The sequence below is a fragment of the Molothrus aeneus genome, chromosome 8 (genome assembly GCF_037042795.1).
Source record: "Molothrus aeneus isolate 106 chromosome 8, BPBGC_Maene_1.0, whole genome shotgun sequence".
NCBI classification, from domain to species: Eukaryota; Metazoa; Chordata; class Aves; order Passeriformes; family Icteridae; genus Molothrus; species Molothrus aeneus.
The window spans coordinates 33,625,467-33,640,252 of record NC_089653.1 but is presented as its reverse complement, the minus strand read 5'-3'; the positions used below and the strand labels follow the sequence as shown (position 1 = coordinate 33,640,252).

General features: G+C 41.8%; 2 protein-coding genes across 2 annotated transcripts in view; one reads left to right on the top strand and one right to left on the bottom strand.

Annotated features, from left to right (window-relative positions):
* INSYN2A (inhibitory synaptic factor 2A) overlaps window positions 1–13,568 on the top strand; it is a 40,781-nt gene extending 27,213 nt beyond the window's left edge. The window contains exons 3-4 of the mRNA XM_066554639.1: window positions 1,264–1,335; window positions 10,781–13,568. Of these exons, the coding sequence (XP_066410736.1) occupies window positions 1,264–1,335; window positions 10,781–10,964 (256 nt within the window). The 3' untranslated portion in view covers window positions 10,965–13,568. The remainder of the gene's footprint in view (window positions 1–1,263; window positions 1,336–10,780) is intronic.
* Window positions 1–14,786, bottom strand: part of DOCK1 (dedicator of cytokinesis 1) — a 277,491-nt gene that overhangs the window by 169,164 nt on the left and 93,541 nt on the right. The window lies entirely within an intron of this gene.

Genomic DNA, 14,786 nt, shown 5'->3' with positions numbered 1-14,786 from the left:
GCCTGTGGCTGGTGCCACCACCCCAGCCACTGCTAATCCTTAAAATCATAAAGAAAAGTGACACAGGCCCAGCTGATCGTTTTCTGAGCTACACAAACAGCCTGCAGCACCTCTGAAATGCTGATTTTCCATCCTGGGCACAGGCACATCAAACAGTTGGTGCAGAATTTCCCATTAACACTTGATATTACATAGGCTGGATATGTGCTCAGTAAAAATTAAGCCTTTTTTTTTTCCTTCAAATGCTGGATTTTTCATTTTTGCTCACTGTCAGGGCAGCAGAGGAGCTCTGTCCCTGCAAGGGCAGGGAAGGGGCAGAGATGCCCCTGGTTAAAGCAAAGCAGCCCTGAATAATTGGAGGTCAATCAGCTGAACTGCCTGGGCTTGAGGCAGAGCCTCATTCCCTGAAGGAATCCTGACTTGGGTCTATTTTCCACATCTCCAAAGTTCCCTGGACAAATTATTTCCCCACTTCTTCTAAAAACAACTTTGAAGAAATGCTGCCAGCACTTGTTTGTATGTAACAAACTGAAATTAACTTCAAAAGAGTCTAAATTTGTGATTTTACAAAGAAAAATCCAAGTACCAATGCACAAATATTGAACTAACAATTTTCATTTTAAACTCATCTGCATGCCAGAACATTCATGTTCATAGGCAACTGTTCTATTTTAACGAAATATATTTATTTTCATGAAATTTCTATGTATTAAATAGTACCTGCATACCTTAAAAACCCCTTTTTAATTAGAAGTGACCAAGGCAGAGACAAGCACAGGTAAATGAGAAGTCACTGCTTCAAGAGACTTCAAACCAGAGTATGACAAAGCACAGCTGCAGGCTAAGGGAGCACAGGAAATGTCATTTCAAAGGCATTTTCTTCCTTTTAACACATAAACATCCCTACAACAAATCTTGAGACCTCCCTGAGAGGCACAAAATTCCTAAACAAATCTTATTTTGCATTATTTTAGTCTGTACACTCCCCTCCCGACAGAATGGATTTTGTGTTTTGGTTTATTGCTTAATGCTCAGAGTTTGGGCAGAGTGAAAGTGAAGAAAATATTAATCCACCCCAAAGAAGTAATTTCTTAATTTAAACTGAATTTTTGGTGCTGTTTTCCTAATGTCTGGATTTTTATATTCAATATTCAAGGTAAAAAAGAATCCTGAAAATCTGATTATTGTGAAAATGGTCATGGAAGGCCAAAACTTGTTAAGATAAGTAACTTTTTTACTGATGCCATGTTCTTGTCTTTGCAGGCTTTCCTATCGGACCGGCCAGGACACGGCCAATTGTGACACGTGCAGGAACAGTGCATGTATTATCTACAGGTGGGTTAAAATACCAATATTCCCGTTTTTCCCTGGGAAAAAGCAAAGATTCAGTCACTAATGCAGGCTCAGCAACTGGCCTTGATGTTCCAATCAACAAAACTACTTTAAACCCCACTAAAGTCATAAAATTCAGCACCTGTGGAAGGGTAAATCACAAAGAGATGATTGTGGGCACAGAGCTGTGGGATGGGAGGTGCTACAAGGTGTGAGCTCGGTTTCTAAATTGCTGGAGGTATTTCTCATTTTCTGACCTACAAGTCAACTTCAATTTTACTTTTATAAACTTCTGTACCTACATCTGATTTATTTCTATGGCAATAACAACTGGACCTGGGAAGTCACTTGGAGAGAGGGTTTGTAAAGCAAAGAGAACCAGATACAGATCCCATCTACAGCTTTAGAGTAAAATCAGGGAGAGATGGGATTTTGGGAAGGAATTGTTCCCTGGGAGGGTGGGGAGGAGCTGGGATGGAATTCCCAGAGCAGCTGGGGCTGCCTCTGGATCCCTGGCAGTGCCCAAGTGCTGGAGCAGCCTGGGATAGTGAAAGTGTCCCTGCCCAGGGGCTGGAATGAGATGAGCTTTAAAATCCATCCCAACACAAAACATTTAAATTTCTGATTTTATAAAGTGACATTCCCACCCAGTTTGGGGTTTTTTGGCACATCCAGGGAAGGAATAACAGGCACTGGGCATGAGGCGAAGCCATCATGAGGCTGACAATGTTTCACCCTGACAGCTTCATTGTCCTCCTTCTCTGGAGTCCCAAAAATCCACCTGGCTGTTAGCAGGGGAGGTGAAAGCAAACATGGCTCAGGGTTTCAGCAGATCAGGCAGTGCAGCACAAATGAAAATGCACAAGATGCCAATTCCAGTGGAGACAGAAACTCAAATGAAGGCACCAGTGTAGGATTTCCCCCCCTCACTCCTTAATTCTCTGCTCAGCCAGCTTTAGGCAGAACAGCTGGAGCTATTTATTTATGAATTTTCTCTTCACTGCACAGAAAAAAAGGAGAAAAGGATGGAAACCCTCAGCTCCACTTTACAACCGACCACAACAGGGCTCTCTCTGTGCAGGGGCAGGAACCAATTAATGTCTTGTTCCTCCTCTACAGCCAAGTTCAGAAGCACAGGAACACCCAAAGCCTCCTGTGCCTCCCTTTTCCTGTGCAATTCCTGCCCTAGAGCAGCCTGGAGGCACAGCACAGCACAACTCCAGCAGGGAATTCTCCTTGTTTCATTAGCTAGGAAAAAACCCAATTAAGACATTTTTGTAAATTTTCATTTCTACTCAGTGGATTTCAAGTTAAGGAAACTTCCAGCTTCCATTCTTACATTCAATGGGAATAAAATCTGGAAAAGCAAGTTAGGAGAGTTTTCCTACTGAGAGAAGGCAGGTCCTGCTGCCAACTCTCACCTGGAATCCCTTTGGGCAGGTCCTGATGCCCATTCCCAGCTGGAACCCCTTTGGGCAGGTCCTGCTGCCCATTCCCACCTGGAATCCCTTTGGGCAGGTCCTGCTGCCCATTCCCACCTGGAATCCCTTTGGGCAGGTCCTGCTGCCCATTCCCACCTGGAATCCCTTTGGGCAGGTCCTGCTGCCCATTCCCACCTGGAATCCCTTTGAGCTGGAATCCCTTTGACCTTTGGGTCCTGCTGCCCATTCCCACCTGGAACCCCTTTGACCTTTGGGTCCTGCTGCCCATTCCCACCTGGAATCCCTTTGGGCAGGTCCTGCTGCCAACTCTCACCTGGAATCCCTCTGGGCAGGTCCTGCTGCCCATTCCCACCTGGAATCCCTCTGGGCAGGTCCTGCTGCCCATTCCCACCTGGAATCCCTTTGGGCAGGTCCTGCTGCCCATTCCCAGCTGGAATCCCTTTGGGCAGGTCCTGCTGCCCATTCCCAGCTGGAATCCCTTTGAATATTTCCCTCAAGCCCTGCTTGCAGGGGATTTTTGAGCAAAAACCAGCTCAGCTTTGTGCCAGTTCAGGAGAATTCCTGCTGCAGGCAAGAAATCAGAGAGCAGAGGCACAGCAAAGCAGGGGAGGCAGGAGCAAAGGGGATTATGGAGACAGGATAAGCCAGAAGGGATAAACCAGGAATTCACTGATAAATGCAGCCCTGGGATGTCCTACAGGAACTTCTGAACACCTCTGGGAAAAGGGCAGCAGCTCCTGAGTCAGGCTGGGATTAATTAAATCCAGATGCTCCTTTGCCAAAGGTTTGCATGGAAAATGCTGCAGGGAGTGACCTGAGTTCTCTTTAGGGCAAAACAGCTTTTAGGAACAGAAATTAACACTGCTCAAGGTGCCAGAAATCCCTGGGTTCTTGGAAGGCACTGGACCTGTCACAGCAGGAGGTTCTTAGTCTTGAGCTCTTTTTCCCAATTAACACAGAAGAGACTTAAATATATATATATATAAATAAATAAATATATGATTAATTCATCCCATATAAATATATAATATATATACTTCCATATATATATATGTATAATATATATTCTATATATAATTAATATATAAAATTAATTATTATTATATACAATTATAATAATAATAAATATTATGTTGCTATAATAGTAAATAAATATGATATTATAATAATTATATATATTTTTATTTATTTATTTTATTCCATAAGGGTATTAATATATAAATAATGCCATTATGGGATAAATGAATATTTAAAGAGAAATCCTTCACTTTGCCTTTGACTGTGTGGGTTTTTGGGTTTTGATTCAATTTTGAACATTGTAGCACTAAAAAAAACCATTTACAGCTGTTTCAAATCTTTATTTTCAAAGAGCACCTTAAAGGAATTATTAAGTTACCCAAGTGCATCCTGTGGCGTCAGGCAGAGCACAGGTGAGGAGGCAGAAATTCATGGAATTAAATTCTTCCCCTCAAGATGAATTTCAGAGTATTGATATAATGAAGCACAAAAACCAGAGACAGTGGAGAAGGCAACAAAAAAACCCTGCTGTGCTTTAAAGAGTTTTTACATCCAAAATATCAATACTAGCAGGAATAAATTCTAAGAAGAGCCTTTCGGGAATTCAGTTATTTTGCATATTAAATTTAATTTTTTTTTGTTAGTATTAAAAATCTATTTTATATTATTTTGTCCTTATATTGAGAAGAATAAATATTTCTTAGTCCTAAAAAAAGGAAAATCAGATTATTTTGTCATATTTTAAATAAATAGGGAACTGATCAAATATTAAACAGTATCAAAAAGACAAATTAGCTTGGAAAATCAGGAGGAAAAGAAACACATTCCCATTTGGATATTCCATTTTCCTCAAAATTCTACTTATTTCTGCAATATGTTCAGGAACTTGGAACTCCAGAGCCAGGAATCACCCAACTTCTCTCACTGCACTAGAGCAGCCACAGCCTTAAAACTGTCAGTAAAAAATAATCTTTGTAGCCATGTTCAGGCAGAATTTAAAACAGAAGCCAGAAATGTGATCAAATTGTAAAAAACCCCAATCACTTTATCATTTTATCCAGCAGTTTCAATAATCATGAGGTCAAAGAACACTTCCAAAATCATCTGCTACCAACACAACACAAATTTCTGTCTGATGTTGATGCCCCACGGACACTTTTGAAGACAGAAAAGAAATTTAATTGGGGGTATTGCCAGGACAAAGCCAATTTAAACAATGAAGTATTGAAATAAAAATTCTGTATGTGGCAGTAAATATGCAATTTTTACAGTGCAGTAAAATCTTCCTGTTAAGAAGGAATCGCATCGAAATGCACAAACTGTAGGAATTCTGAAAAACCCCAAAGCCAGGTGGAGTGAAAACTTCCCAGCCTCTCTTATTGTGTAATTATCTTTTCCTGGACCTGCCCTTCCTGCTCCTGTTTCATTTCCCATCCCACATGAATGTTAATCCTTGAGCAGGAATCTGCAGGAGAAAATGGGGTTCCTCTGGAATATCTGGTGCATTATTCTCAGGGTTTTAGCAGCAATTGTTTCTGGGAAGGAGGATCTTGTGGGATTCCTGCTGGACTTCCCTTTGGGCAGGAAGGTCAGGAACTTCCAACAGCTTTGACAAGGAAATTTCAGCTGCTGGAAGGAAACTTCTGGGAGCTGAAATCCCAATTTCTGACTTGGAAGGAAAACAAATCCACACTCCACTTCTGTAGTGCTGTGGGGAAAAAAATTACTCAAAGCTGTCTCAGCCATTAATTTGGCTACTTTTTACTCCTTTATTGATTTATGCTGCTGTGTTTTTACTTTGTATTAATTTAAGGTGGACTCTCACTATCCAGCAGAAAATATATTATTTAGAATCTATAAAATGGAATTCAGTACAAGAGGTCAAACAGGTTAAAATATGGAGATAAAAGTTAATCAGGCAGCACAGAGCCCACACGGAAGAAATTCACTTTTAAAGGTTAGATACTTAAATATTAATTATTCAAATTAACAAATGTGGCAATAAAAAAGTGAGCATAAGGCATCAATCCCTAGGATAGCAGCAGTGTAAGAAAATCAGGTGGCTCAATGCTGAGAATAGCAATTTTCATCACCTTTTTATTTCCTACCCACATTAATTAATTTACATTTTCTCATCTTATCTCTGGACTGTAAGATGAAAAACGGATCTCAAAGGCTCCTGAATGCTGGCAGTGCTTTGGATCCCAGGCTGGGCTGATTTTTGGGCTGAAATAGGAGATTTAGCAGAGATTGCTGGGAAGTGCATTAAGCTCATTTTGAAGTGATTAGTGCTTCTCTAGGTCCTGTTTTTCCAGGATGTGAAGCAATAATGCTGTGTCATGCAATTGATTGGACGCACAGGGTGGAATTCTGTAATTCCTGCTTCACCTCCCCATGGTCCAGCTGCTCGGAGAGCCTGGAGGATGAGAAGGGAACTCCAGGTGTCACCTGAGGGGCTCAGCTGGAGGGGAAGGGAAAAGGATTTCCCTGGAGGCAGAAAGAGGAAAAAGCCACCCAGAGCCTGTGCAGGCTCCAGCTCATGCACTGGATGAGCCCAGAGCAGCTCCAGGATGACCAGAGGGATGGAGCAGCTCTGCTGTGAGGAAAGGTTGGGAGAATTGGGATTGCTCAGCCTGGATCAGAAGCTTTGGGGTGAGCTCAGTGTCCCTTCCAGTGTCTCAAGGAGCTACAATACAGATGGAGACAGCCTACAAGAGTCTGAAGGACAGGACACAGGGAACGGCTCCCACTGCCAGAGGGCAGGGATGGATGGGATTTTGGGATGGAATTGTTCCCTGGCAGGGTGGGCAGCCCTGGCACAGGTGCCCAGAGCAGCTGGGGCTGCCCCTGCATCCCTGGCAGTGCCCAAGGCCAGGCTGGACACTGGGGACAGTGGGAGCAGCCTGGGACAGTGGGAGGTGTCCCTGCCCAAGGGGTTGGAATGGGACGAGCTTTAAGGTCCCTTCAACCCATTCTGTGATCCCATGATTCTCTGAAATCCCTCAGCAGCTCCATCCTGAACCCAGATTCCTCTGATTCAGCAATTCTCCAGCAAGCAACAGATCATGAGCAGCTAAAACCTGAAAATGATCCATGACAACAACGTGTGACTGTGCTAGAAAATGAGAAAACCCATCCATATCTCAGAGCTTGTTGCTCCAAACCCTCCCACAGTCCATATGTTTAATCCCAATGGTTCTCACTCCTCAAATTCTGCTCTCAATCCCTCATACAGCTCAACTAAATTAGAAAAGGTTCTCTGCTGCCGGCATGCAAAAGTAAACTCATTAATATATACTGTCAAATACAGAAAGCCAAAAACAGAAAATTCACCTCCCTAAAGGGGCTCCAGGAGAAAGACTTGGGGCAAGGGATGGAGGGACAGGACACAGGGAATGGCTCCCACTGCCAGAGGGCAGGGATGGATGGGAGATTGGGAAAAAATCCTTCCCTGTGAGGGTGGTGCCAAAATAAAATCATCCAAGGGCTGCTAGCTGATTTTATTTGGCCCAGTTTTCCTCAGAAAGACAGCACTGATGCACAGGCAACTGCCCCAAAATGGGAAGTTTTGGTTGCAGACCTTGTAAGTCTATAGTGATTCTGGGGAGAAAACACAGAAATATTTATCACAAACAGAATTTTACTGCTTGTAGTTGTTGATAAAAACAGCCCCTCTGTTTGGAGGAAGAATTTGGGATAGGCATTAAAGATGGAAAAACTGTGAGTCAGTGCTCCAAATTTAACAATATTTAACAACATGGAGGGAAGTGAAGCTTTAGGATGTCCTGACCAGGTGTGCCAGGCCAAGGTTTGTGCTATTAAATAATATTTAAAATTCATCTCTTGTTTCTGTAGGGCTTGTTCAGAATTCTCACTCCATTGAAAACTATGATTCTATTATTAAAGAAAAAATGCTTCTGAAGCAAATAATTCCCATCTCCACGTGTCATGCCAGGAGAACAGGAGAGTCCTGGATAATTAAATTAATGGAGTTATTATGGGCTGGCTTAAGGGACAAAATGCAAGTCTGAAAGTGAAAAGAGGCACATGGCAGGAGGATATTTCAGGAAAAGGTCATTTGGAGAGAGGACACCTGGAGATGCTGAGGGGACAGAAATAGCACTGAGCAAAACAGGATTGGCAGAGCTGTGACAGGTGACACAATCAAGCTCAGGAACACAGCTCAATAACAAAAATATCAAGAAGTCCTACAAATACTGAATATTTGCTGAATTTAATCCCTGGAAGTGGCCAAGGCAAGGTTGGACAGGGTTTGGAGCAACCTGGGATAGTGGAAGGTTGGAACTGGATGATCCTGAAGGTCCTTTCCAACCCAAACCTTTCTGGCAATGTGTCATTGATCATGATTAGTAGTATTTCATATGATTGATACAAAATTAAAGAGTAAAAATAAAGTCAGCTGTAGATAACATAGATATGTGAATTTGTTTTTAATAAAAACAGGTCTTTGTCTTATTTCTGCAGCACAAAAATTAAAGCCTAAGTTTGCAATCAAATAATTTGCCTGATGGAGCAATTCCATTAAAACACCTCCAATGCTGGATAAATTGATGCTGAAAGACCCCAATCAATTATTCTGCAAAATGTACAGTTCTAAATGCTGAAATAACACAAATGTTTTTCCTTCAGCCTCTTTATACCCTTCAGAAGCAAAATATTTCCCTTGGATGTGAGGAGCTCAAAGCTGATCTGTTCTGCAGCAGCAATAACATGGGGGCTTGTCAGATGGGCCAGAACCAAGATGCTTTTTTTTTTCCTCTTGAGGTCTATCTTTAAAAGAAATTGATTATATAAAAAATTACTCTCTTCAGCAAGGGGGTTTTATAACAATTTCTTTTTTTTACGGCAATTTTCAGCAGCTCTTAAGAGCCTCCCTGCAAGAATAATGTCTGAAAGGAGTAAAAATGAACTCTGGCAATGCCAGAGCTGAAAGGCCTTTTTATTTTTTCCCTAAAAATACTTGATACTGAGAAAAAAACCCAAAAAACAACAAAAACAGATACAACACATGCTAAATAGTGCACTTTAAATGAGATTTTGGGGAGCTCTTAGAGAAGCATCTCCCTCACTCCAAGATTTTCTCTGTCTCACTGACAGAATTCCTGTGCTGGGACATTCCCAATGAGCTGATATCCACATCTCACTACTAAATTCATGCTGAACTTCTCTAACCAAGTATTTTCTGCCAGCCACACAGCACACAGAACATGTTAGCAGTGAAGATAACATTGTTTTTACAATTATCTTTGATTTGGAATAGCTTTTTATTCATTAAAAACACAGCAATAGGTAAAATACTCTATTTGAATTCTTACCTAATTATTTCTCTTCTCTTCTATTGAAAAGTTTATCCAAATCACCAAAATGCCAAAACTTTTCCTAAAAATGGATTTACACTCAAACCAAACACCAAATTAGAAACAGCCAAATGTAAAAAAGACCTCACACTTTTCCAGCACCCCTTTCTGGGGCTCCACCAGAGTCCTTGTAGTCCAAATTACCAGCTCTTAAAAAAAAATAAAGCACAAAATTCTCCTTATCCATCTCTCAGCATCTTTGATTCCTAAGAGGAAAATAAACCCCACCTAAATCAGCAGATGGTATTTGATGACATTCTGTGCTCAGTTTACAAAGCCTGTGGAAGGTGAAGTCCACCCAAATTTCTCCCTGGAAATCTTGGAGGTCTTTTCCAACCCTAATGATTCTGTTGGAGAATTCCCTGGAAATGGCTGCAGGTGTTCTGTGCCATGTGCCTGCTCTCCTTAAATCAGACAGGGCTTAAACTGAAGTTTAAAGTAATCTCTTTATGGATGAGATCTGGGGAAGCAGATCTCACTTCTCCAAACAAGCAATGGCAGAAATACCTCAGAAAACATATTTAATCCTAATTAAAAGTGAACTCAAGCTCAGGAGTGATAACTTCATATTTAGGTAACAATAAAAGCAGCCAGTGCAAAGCCCAAGACAGCTCAGCAGTGGAGGGGGACAGGGAAGAAATAAATTAATCCAAGTGTCTAAATTCCCAAAATTTCACCCTTTTAAATTCATCCTCTGATATCTAGAGGCCCCAGTGCAACAGGCATCCTTCAAAGGTCCCTTCCAGCCCCAAATATTCCACACAAGACAGGAACAGCCTCAGTGCAGAGCGTGGCCAGAGGCTGCTGCACAAACCCAACCAAAACCACCAAGTTCTGGGTAGTTCTGAGGGGCCAAAATTCAGTTTGCACCATCAGACAGGATTTCTGCTCCATTTTATGCTGTTGTTCCTTTGGTTTATAAGGTAGTCTCAAAATGCTCTGCAGAACAAAGCTCAAGCAAGGGCTGGAATTTCATCGCCATTGTGGTTCTTAATTGCTGGAAGGATTTTGTAGCCGACACTGTCTGGAATTCAGGACAGGGATTTTACAGCTTCAGTCTGTTTTCTGAAGGCAAGGATGCACTATAAAGGAGAACTGCTTTTTAATTGATCTATTTATTCCACACATGTATATGAGTCTATAAATACAACAGGAACTTGACGGAATTAATCTTTCTCATGGTAAAAGTGGCAAGGAACAGCTGAGGTAAAGAATTTCTGGGACAGCCTCCTTGCTTTTGGCCATCCTCTCAGCTTTCCCCAACGAACAAGGATGCAGGTGCCAGGCTGCCACCCTGAGCTCCCAGAAGGGAGAATTGAGCCTGGAAGTCCTCAAAAATCATTTCTCCACCAAAAAAAAAGTTCTATTTCTAGTGTTCAGTCACTTCTCAGCACTTCCACCATAATCCTCAAGACTCTCCTTAACAGCAGGGAGAAGTTGAACAATCCCATTCCTGTTTTGCTTCTGTAACATGTCCCTTTTTGAACTTCCCCTTTCCATTTTCATGCAAGAAGTATTTATTGACTTCCATAAATTAAGCACTTAGACACTGGGTTAATTAATTTTTTTTATCATCATAATTAATGAGTGCTTTTCTCTTCCCATTTCTAGCGTGGAATTGGATTTTAAACAGCAAGAAGATAAACTACAGCCAGTTTTGAGAAAACTTCACCCTATTGAGGAAACTCAGGTTGCACCTTTGCCTTATTCTCAGGAGAGCTACTCCTCTACTCCCAAGCAAAAATCCAAAACTGAATCAAAAAAGCATGGAAGATGGAAACTCTGGTTCCTTTAACCCAAGTCCATGACGTGTGGAGTTCAAGGCCTTCTTTGACAAATACTTGGAGTTGTATCCACCATCTCTGATGGGATCTTGGTGGAAGGAGCAGCGTCCTGGCCAGGGGCAGCATCCAGTTCTCACCGCGCGTACCAAAAAGGCCTTTGCAGCGACGGACTCTGCCCAGCAGCACGGGCTTGGGAACCCCCTGCCCACTTCTACTTGCAGTTTGCCAATGTGGGATGTAAAACCCGAGTGGAAACTTGGACAAAGATGGGAAGTAAAACTGTTTCCCTCCCCTCCTCAGATCCGAGAGCGTGGCGCTCCGACCCGCTAAAGCGTAGGCCGGCATCCTGCTCCCCCAGGAATGGTGGAGGCCTTTTGGGGGTCTGGGTTGTTGTCTTTGGACAGCAACGAGGGGGAAAATCAAGAGCAAGCCTTATGTTTGCAGTGGTGTTGAGTTTTACAGCTCCATGTTGATCGGGGAGTGCAGTTTTCAGCACAGAATTCCTGGACAAAGCACAATTTTTCCCGCGGCCCACGGCCGCGCTGATCTCCGAGATGTGACTGTGGTGTATTCTCTGCCTTCATGCGATGTAGACTCCAACCAAGCTCTCACATTTCAACCTCATCTCTGGTTTAGCTGTGTCCTCACCACCAGAAGAACCACTCTGCTGCTCAGCCCCAGCAGGGGAGCAGCCAGAAACCTCCCAAAAATCAGGCCCAGCCTTTAAGCACCTCCACCTCACAGGGTCCAGGCCATGGACAAGCCCTCAGTGTCACCTTGGAAAGGTCTCAACCACACAGGAACAAAACCCACCCCCAAAACAGACCCATCCCAATCCGGATTGTTGGCCTTTGCCATGGGTTAGTATTTTTTTCTAATAGTCTTTGGAAAAACCTCTCCACTGCTGCAGAAGGCACCAGGAGATGTCCAGGCTGCAGCACTGCTTGGAAGGAGCTGAAATTGGAAATGCTATTTATTTATTTATTAAGCTGCTCAGATGGGTTTCCCAGCTTATTATAATTTATATCTCAATCTATTAATTGTACTCAGTGATTGAAACACTTAGGAGAGAGATGTGAATCAGATTTTTCCTAATTTGGTTTGGTTTTTTTGAAATGGCACTTAAAATTTTGCTCTGACTTATAAACTGCAACTTTTCCTTTAAGTATTTGCTGCTGCCATTAAACTTGCATCTAAAATGACCATTGGTGGAAAAATTCCTCATGCTAGAAGTGGCCAGGGAGTGGGAATCTTGTCTTTTGTTTTGGTTTGGGAATTTTCCCTAACGATTTCCAATAATTTGAGTGTCATGTGACAAACTGGGTTTGAAATCGCATCCCCTGTAGCAGCAGGAAGGTACAAATTCTTCAGCCTTTAGGTGCAAGGACTGTGATCATTAATTTGCACAGACTAAAAATCTGAGGAAGTGTTTTTCTTTTACACTATTTCTCCTCTTAGCTCAGCATCCAATTTACTCCTAAGAGGAAACTGGAGGAAAATAACCTAATTTTTTTCCCTTCAAAGAGCAAGAAAAGCGAATTAAAATGGGAAAGGTAATGCAGAAGTTGCCTATGGCCAGTTCAATATTTGCAGTAAACCTTCAAGAGGGCTACAAGTTCTTGCACAGAAGCAAATCCTAAAATCCTCTGGTGGGAGTTGAAGGATTAGGAAGGTGATCCTGTACACGAGGAAGTGCCATTGTTTCATGTGGAAAAAACCCCATATTTCATGTATTTTATATTGTTTTTAACGAAAATATAGAACTGTTTACAAGACAGCCCACACAACATGGCTTAGAAACCCATATATTTCCAAACAAAAAAAGACTTTTTTTTACAGCAGAAAGGAATCTCAAAAATGGGCAGAAAAAGGAAAATACAGCAGTATTCATTATAAAAAAAAAAAACATTAATACCTAATGCACTCCTCCATGCTAACACGCCTAGTGTTTGGGGCTTTTTAAGGAAATTAAACCAAGCATCTCTCCATGGCAATGAATTCCCAAATCCTCAGTGCTACCCCCTCAGTAGCTTTGTGTGTGCAAGGACCCTGAGTGATCCAGAGCTCCTGGAATCAGGGGAGAAGAGGGAGGAAACTCCAACTGGAGAAACAAAGAGCTCAAAGGGAAAGTTCTCACGGCGTGTTCTGTACATGTCCAGGCTATTTTCTTAAGAAGTTGCAAATTTTTAATTTTTTACATTTTTTTAAACCTGGGGAAAGCTGACATTATCATAGAGTCTTGCTTCCAACTGACATCTCGTGTTCTCTGGTACCCTCCGATGTACTTTGTAATAAAATGTTTTTGCAAGTGTGTAAAATGTATCATAATTGTATTGCCTTTAGAATCACTCAGGCTCAGGTTAGATAGACACCAAGAGAAAAAAAACAAAACCTAATTCTTTAGAGCTTTTAAGTTCAATGTGACAGAGCTATTTTCACCCTCATGTAGAAGATCTTGGAGGTTCTAATGAGGAAAATGCGATTTTATTTTCAGTGTGGCTTTGCTGGATTCACTGGCAGACCCCTGCACTTCATACACTGATTTTCTAGCTGCACTTCTCCCATGTCCTGCTTCAAAATACTTTTTAGCCAATAAATACTGCAGTGATTTTATATCCCTTGCTCTTTGCTGAGTCCTTATAATTTCCACACAGCAACAGTTGCATTCTTTGGTTTAGAACTAGGAGGAAAACACTATTCCTGTGAGTAGCAATTGGTTTCTTAAAGATGAAAAACAAAAATAAAATGTAAAAATACTTTTAAAAAACCAGGATAAAGTGAAAAAAAAATGATTAAAACTGGAAAATCCTACCACGGGTACAAAGTGTTTGCTTTTTCTTGCCTAAAATGCAAAACCACTGTCCATACCTTTGATTTCACTCGATGTTTTAAAGGTTAAATCACTTTTTCCAATCAAATGGAGTAAATTTTCATGAACTTCCCAACCAAGTCAGCTGTTAGATTACACCAGGACCTGTGTATTACCACATATATATTGCTGCTGGAATTGAGCTGGAATTGAACCAGATTGCCACTAAAAATCCAACTGCACCAACACCAATTTGTCTGGGAGAATGAAAGGGACCTGCACGAAGATTTTTAATATTCCGTAAAAGCCATCTGTGGTTCATTAAAATAACTGGAGTGCTACAAATGTGTCCATTTGTTTAGGTGAGTGCAGCTCCTTGCCATAAATGTTGGTAGGGAATGCAACAGGGATGGTTTGACAACACAAAAAAAGCTCAGTATTAGTGATGGAATAAAATCATGGCCACCATCCAAACACCACTTCAGTTTCAGTGAAATTGGCTTGCAATATGCAATTTCAAATGATTTTGAAAGAGAAGAAAACATGTGACTCAATAAAGCAAAGTATTTTTACATGGAAGAAGTCTGGTGAAGAAAATGAGGTTTTCTCCCCGATTCTGGAATCCATGAAGCCTGATCTGGGCAGATTTTAAGGCACAGGAAGATAATTCACACCCAGAGATTCAACTCCTGAATAACAACCTGCAGCCCCAGAAGCCTCCTGTGACCATCAATAACTCTGATTTCAGGCTTGCACCTGTACTTTACATCGTTCTGGAGAGGCCTGCAGCCTGGAAGTGCTGAGAGATGGACAATCCCCCATGGTGATTGACTGACTGACTGATTGATTGACTGATTGATTGACTGATTGATTATCCAGAGCTCCCCCACCAGTGCCACTCTGCTCTACACAACCCTCGCCACTCTCCTTGTGTCAGGTGTCACCGTCACCCCACAGAGATTCCCCTTCTCAACCTCCTTCCAGAAACCTCAGACAGATCCCACAAATTCCCTTTTTCTCCTTC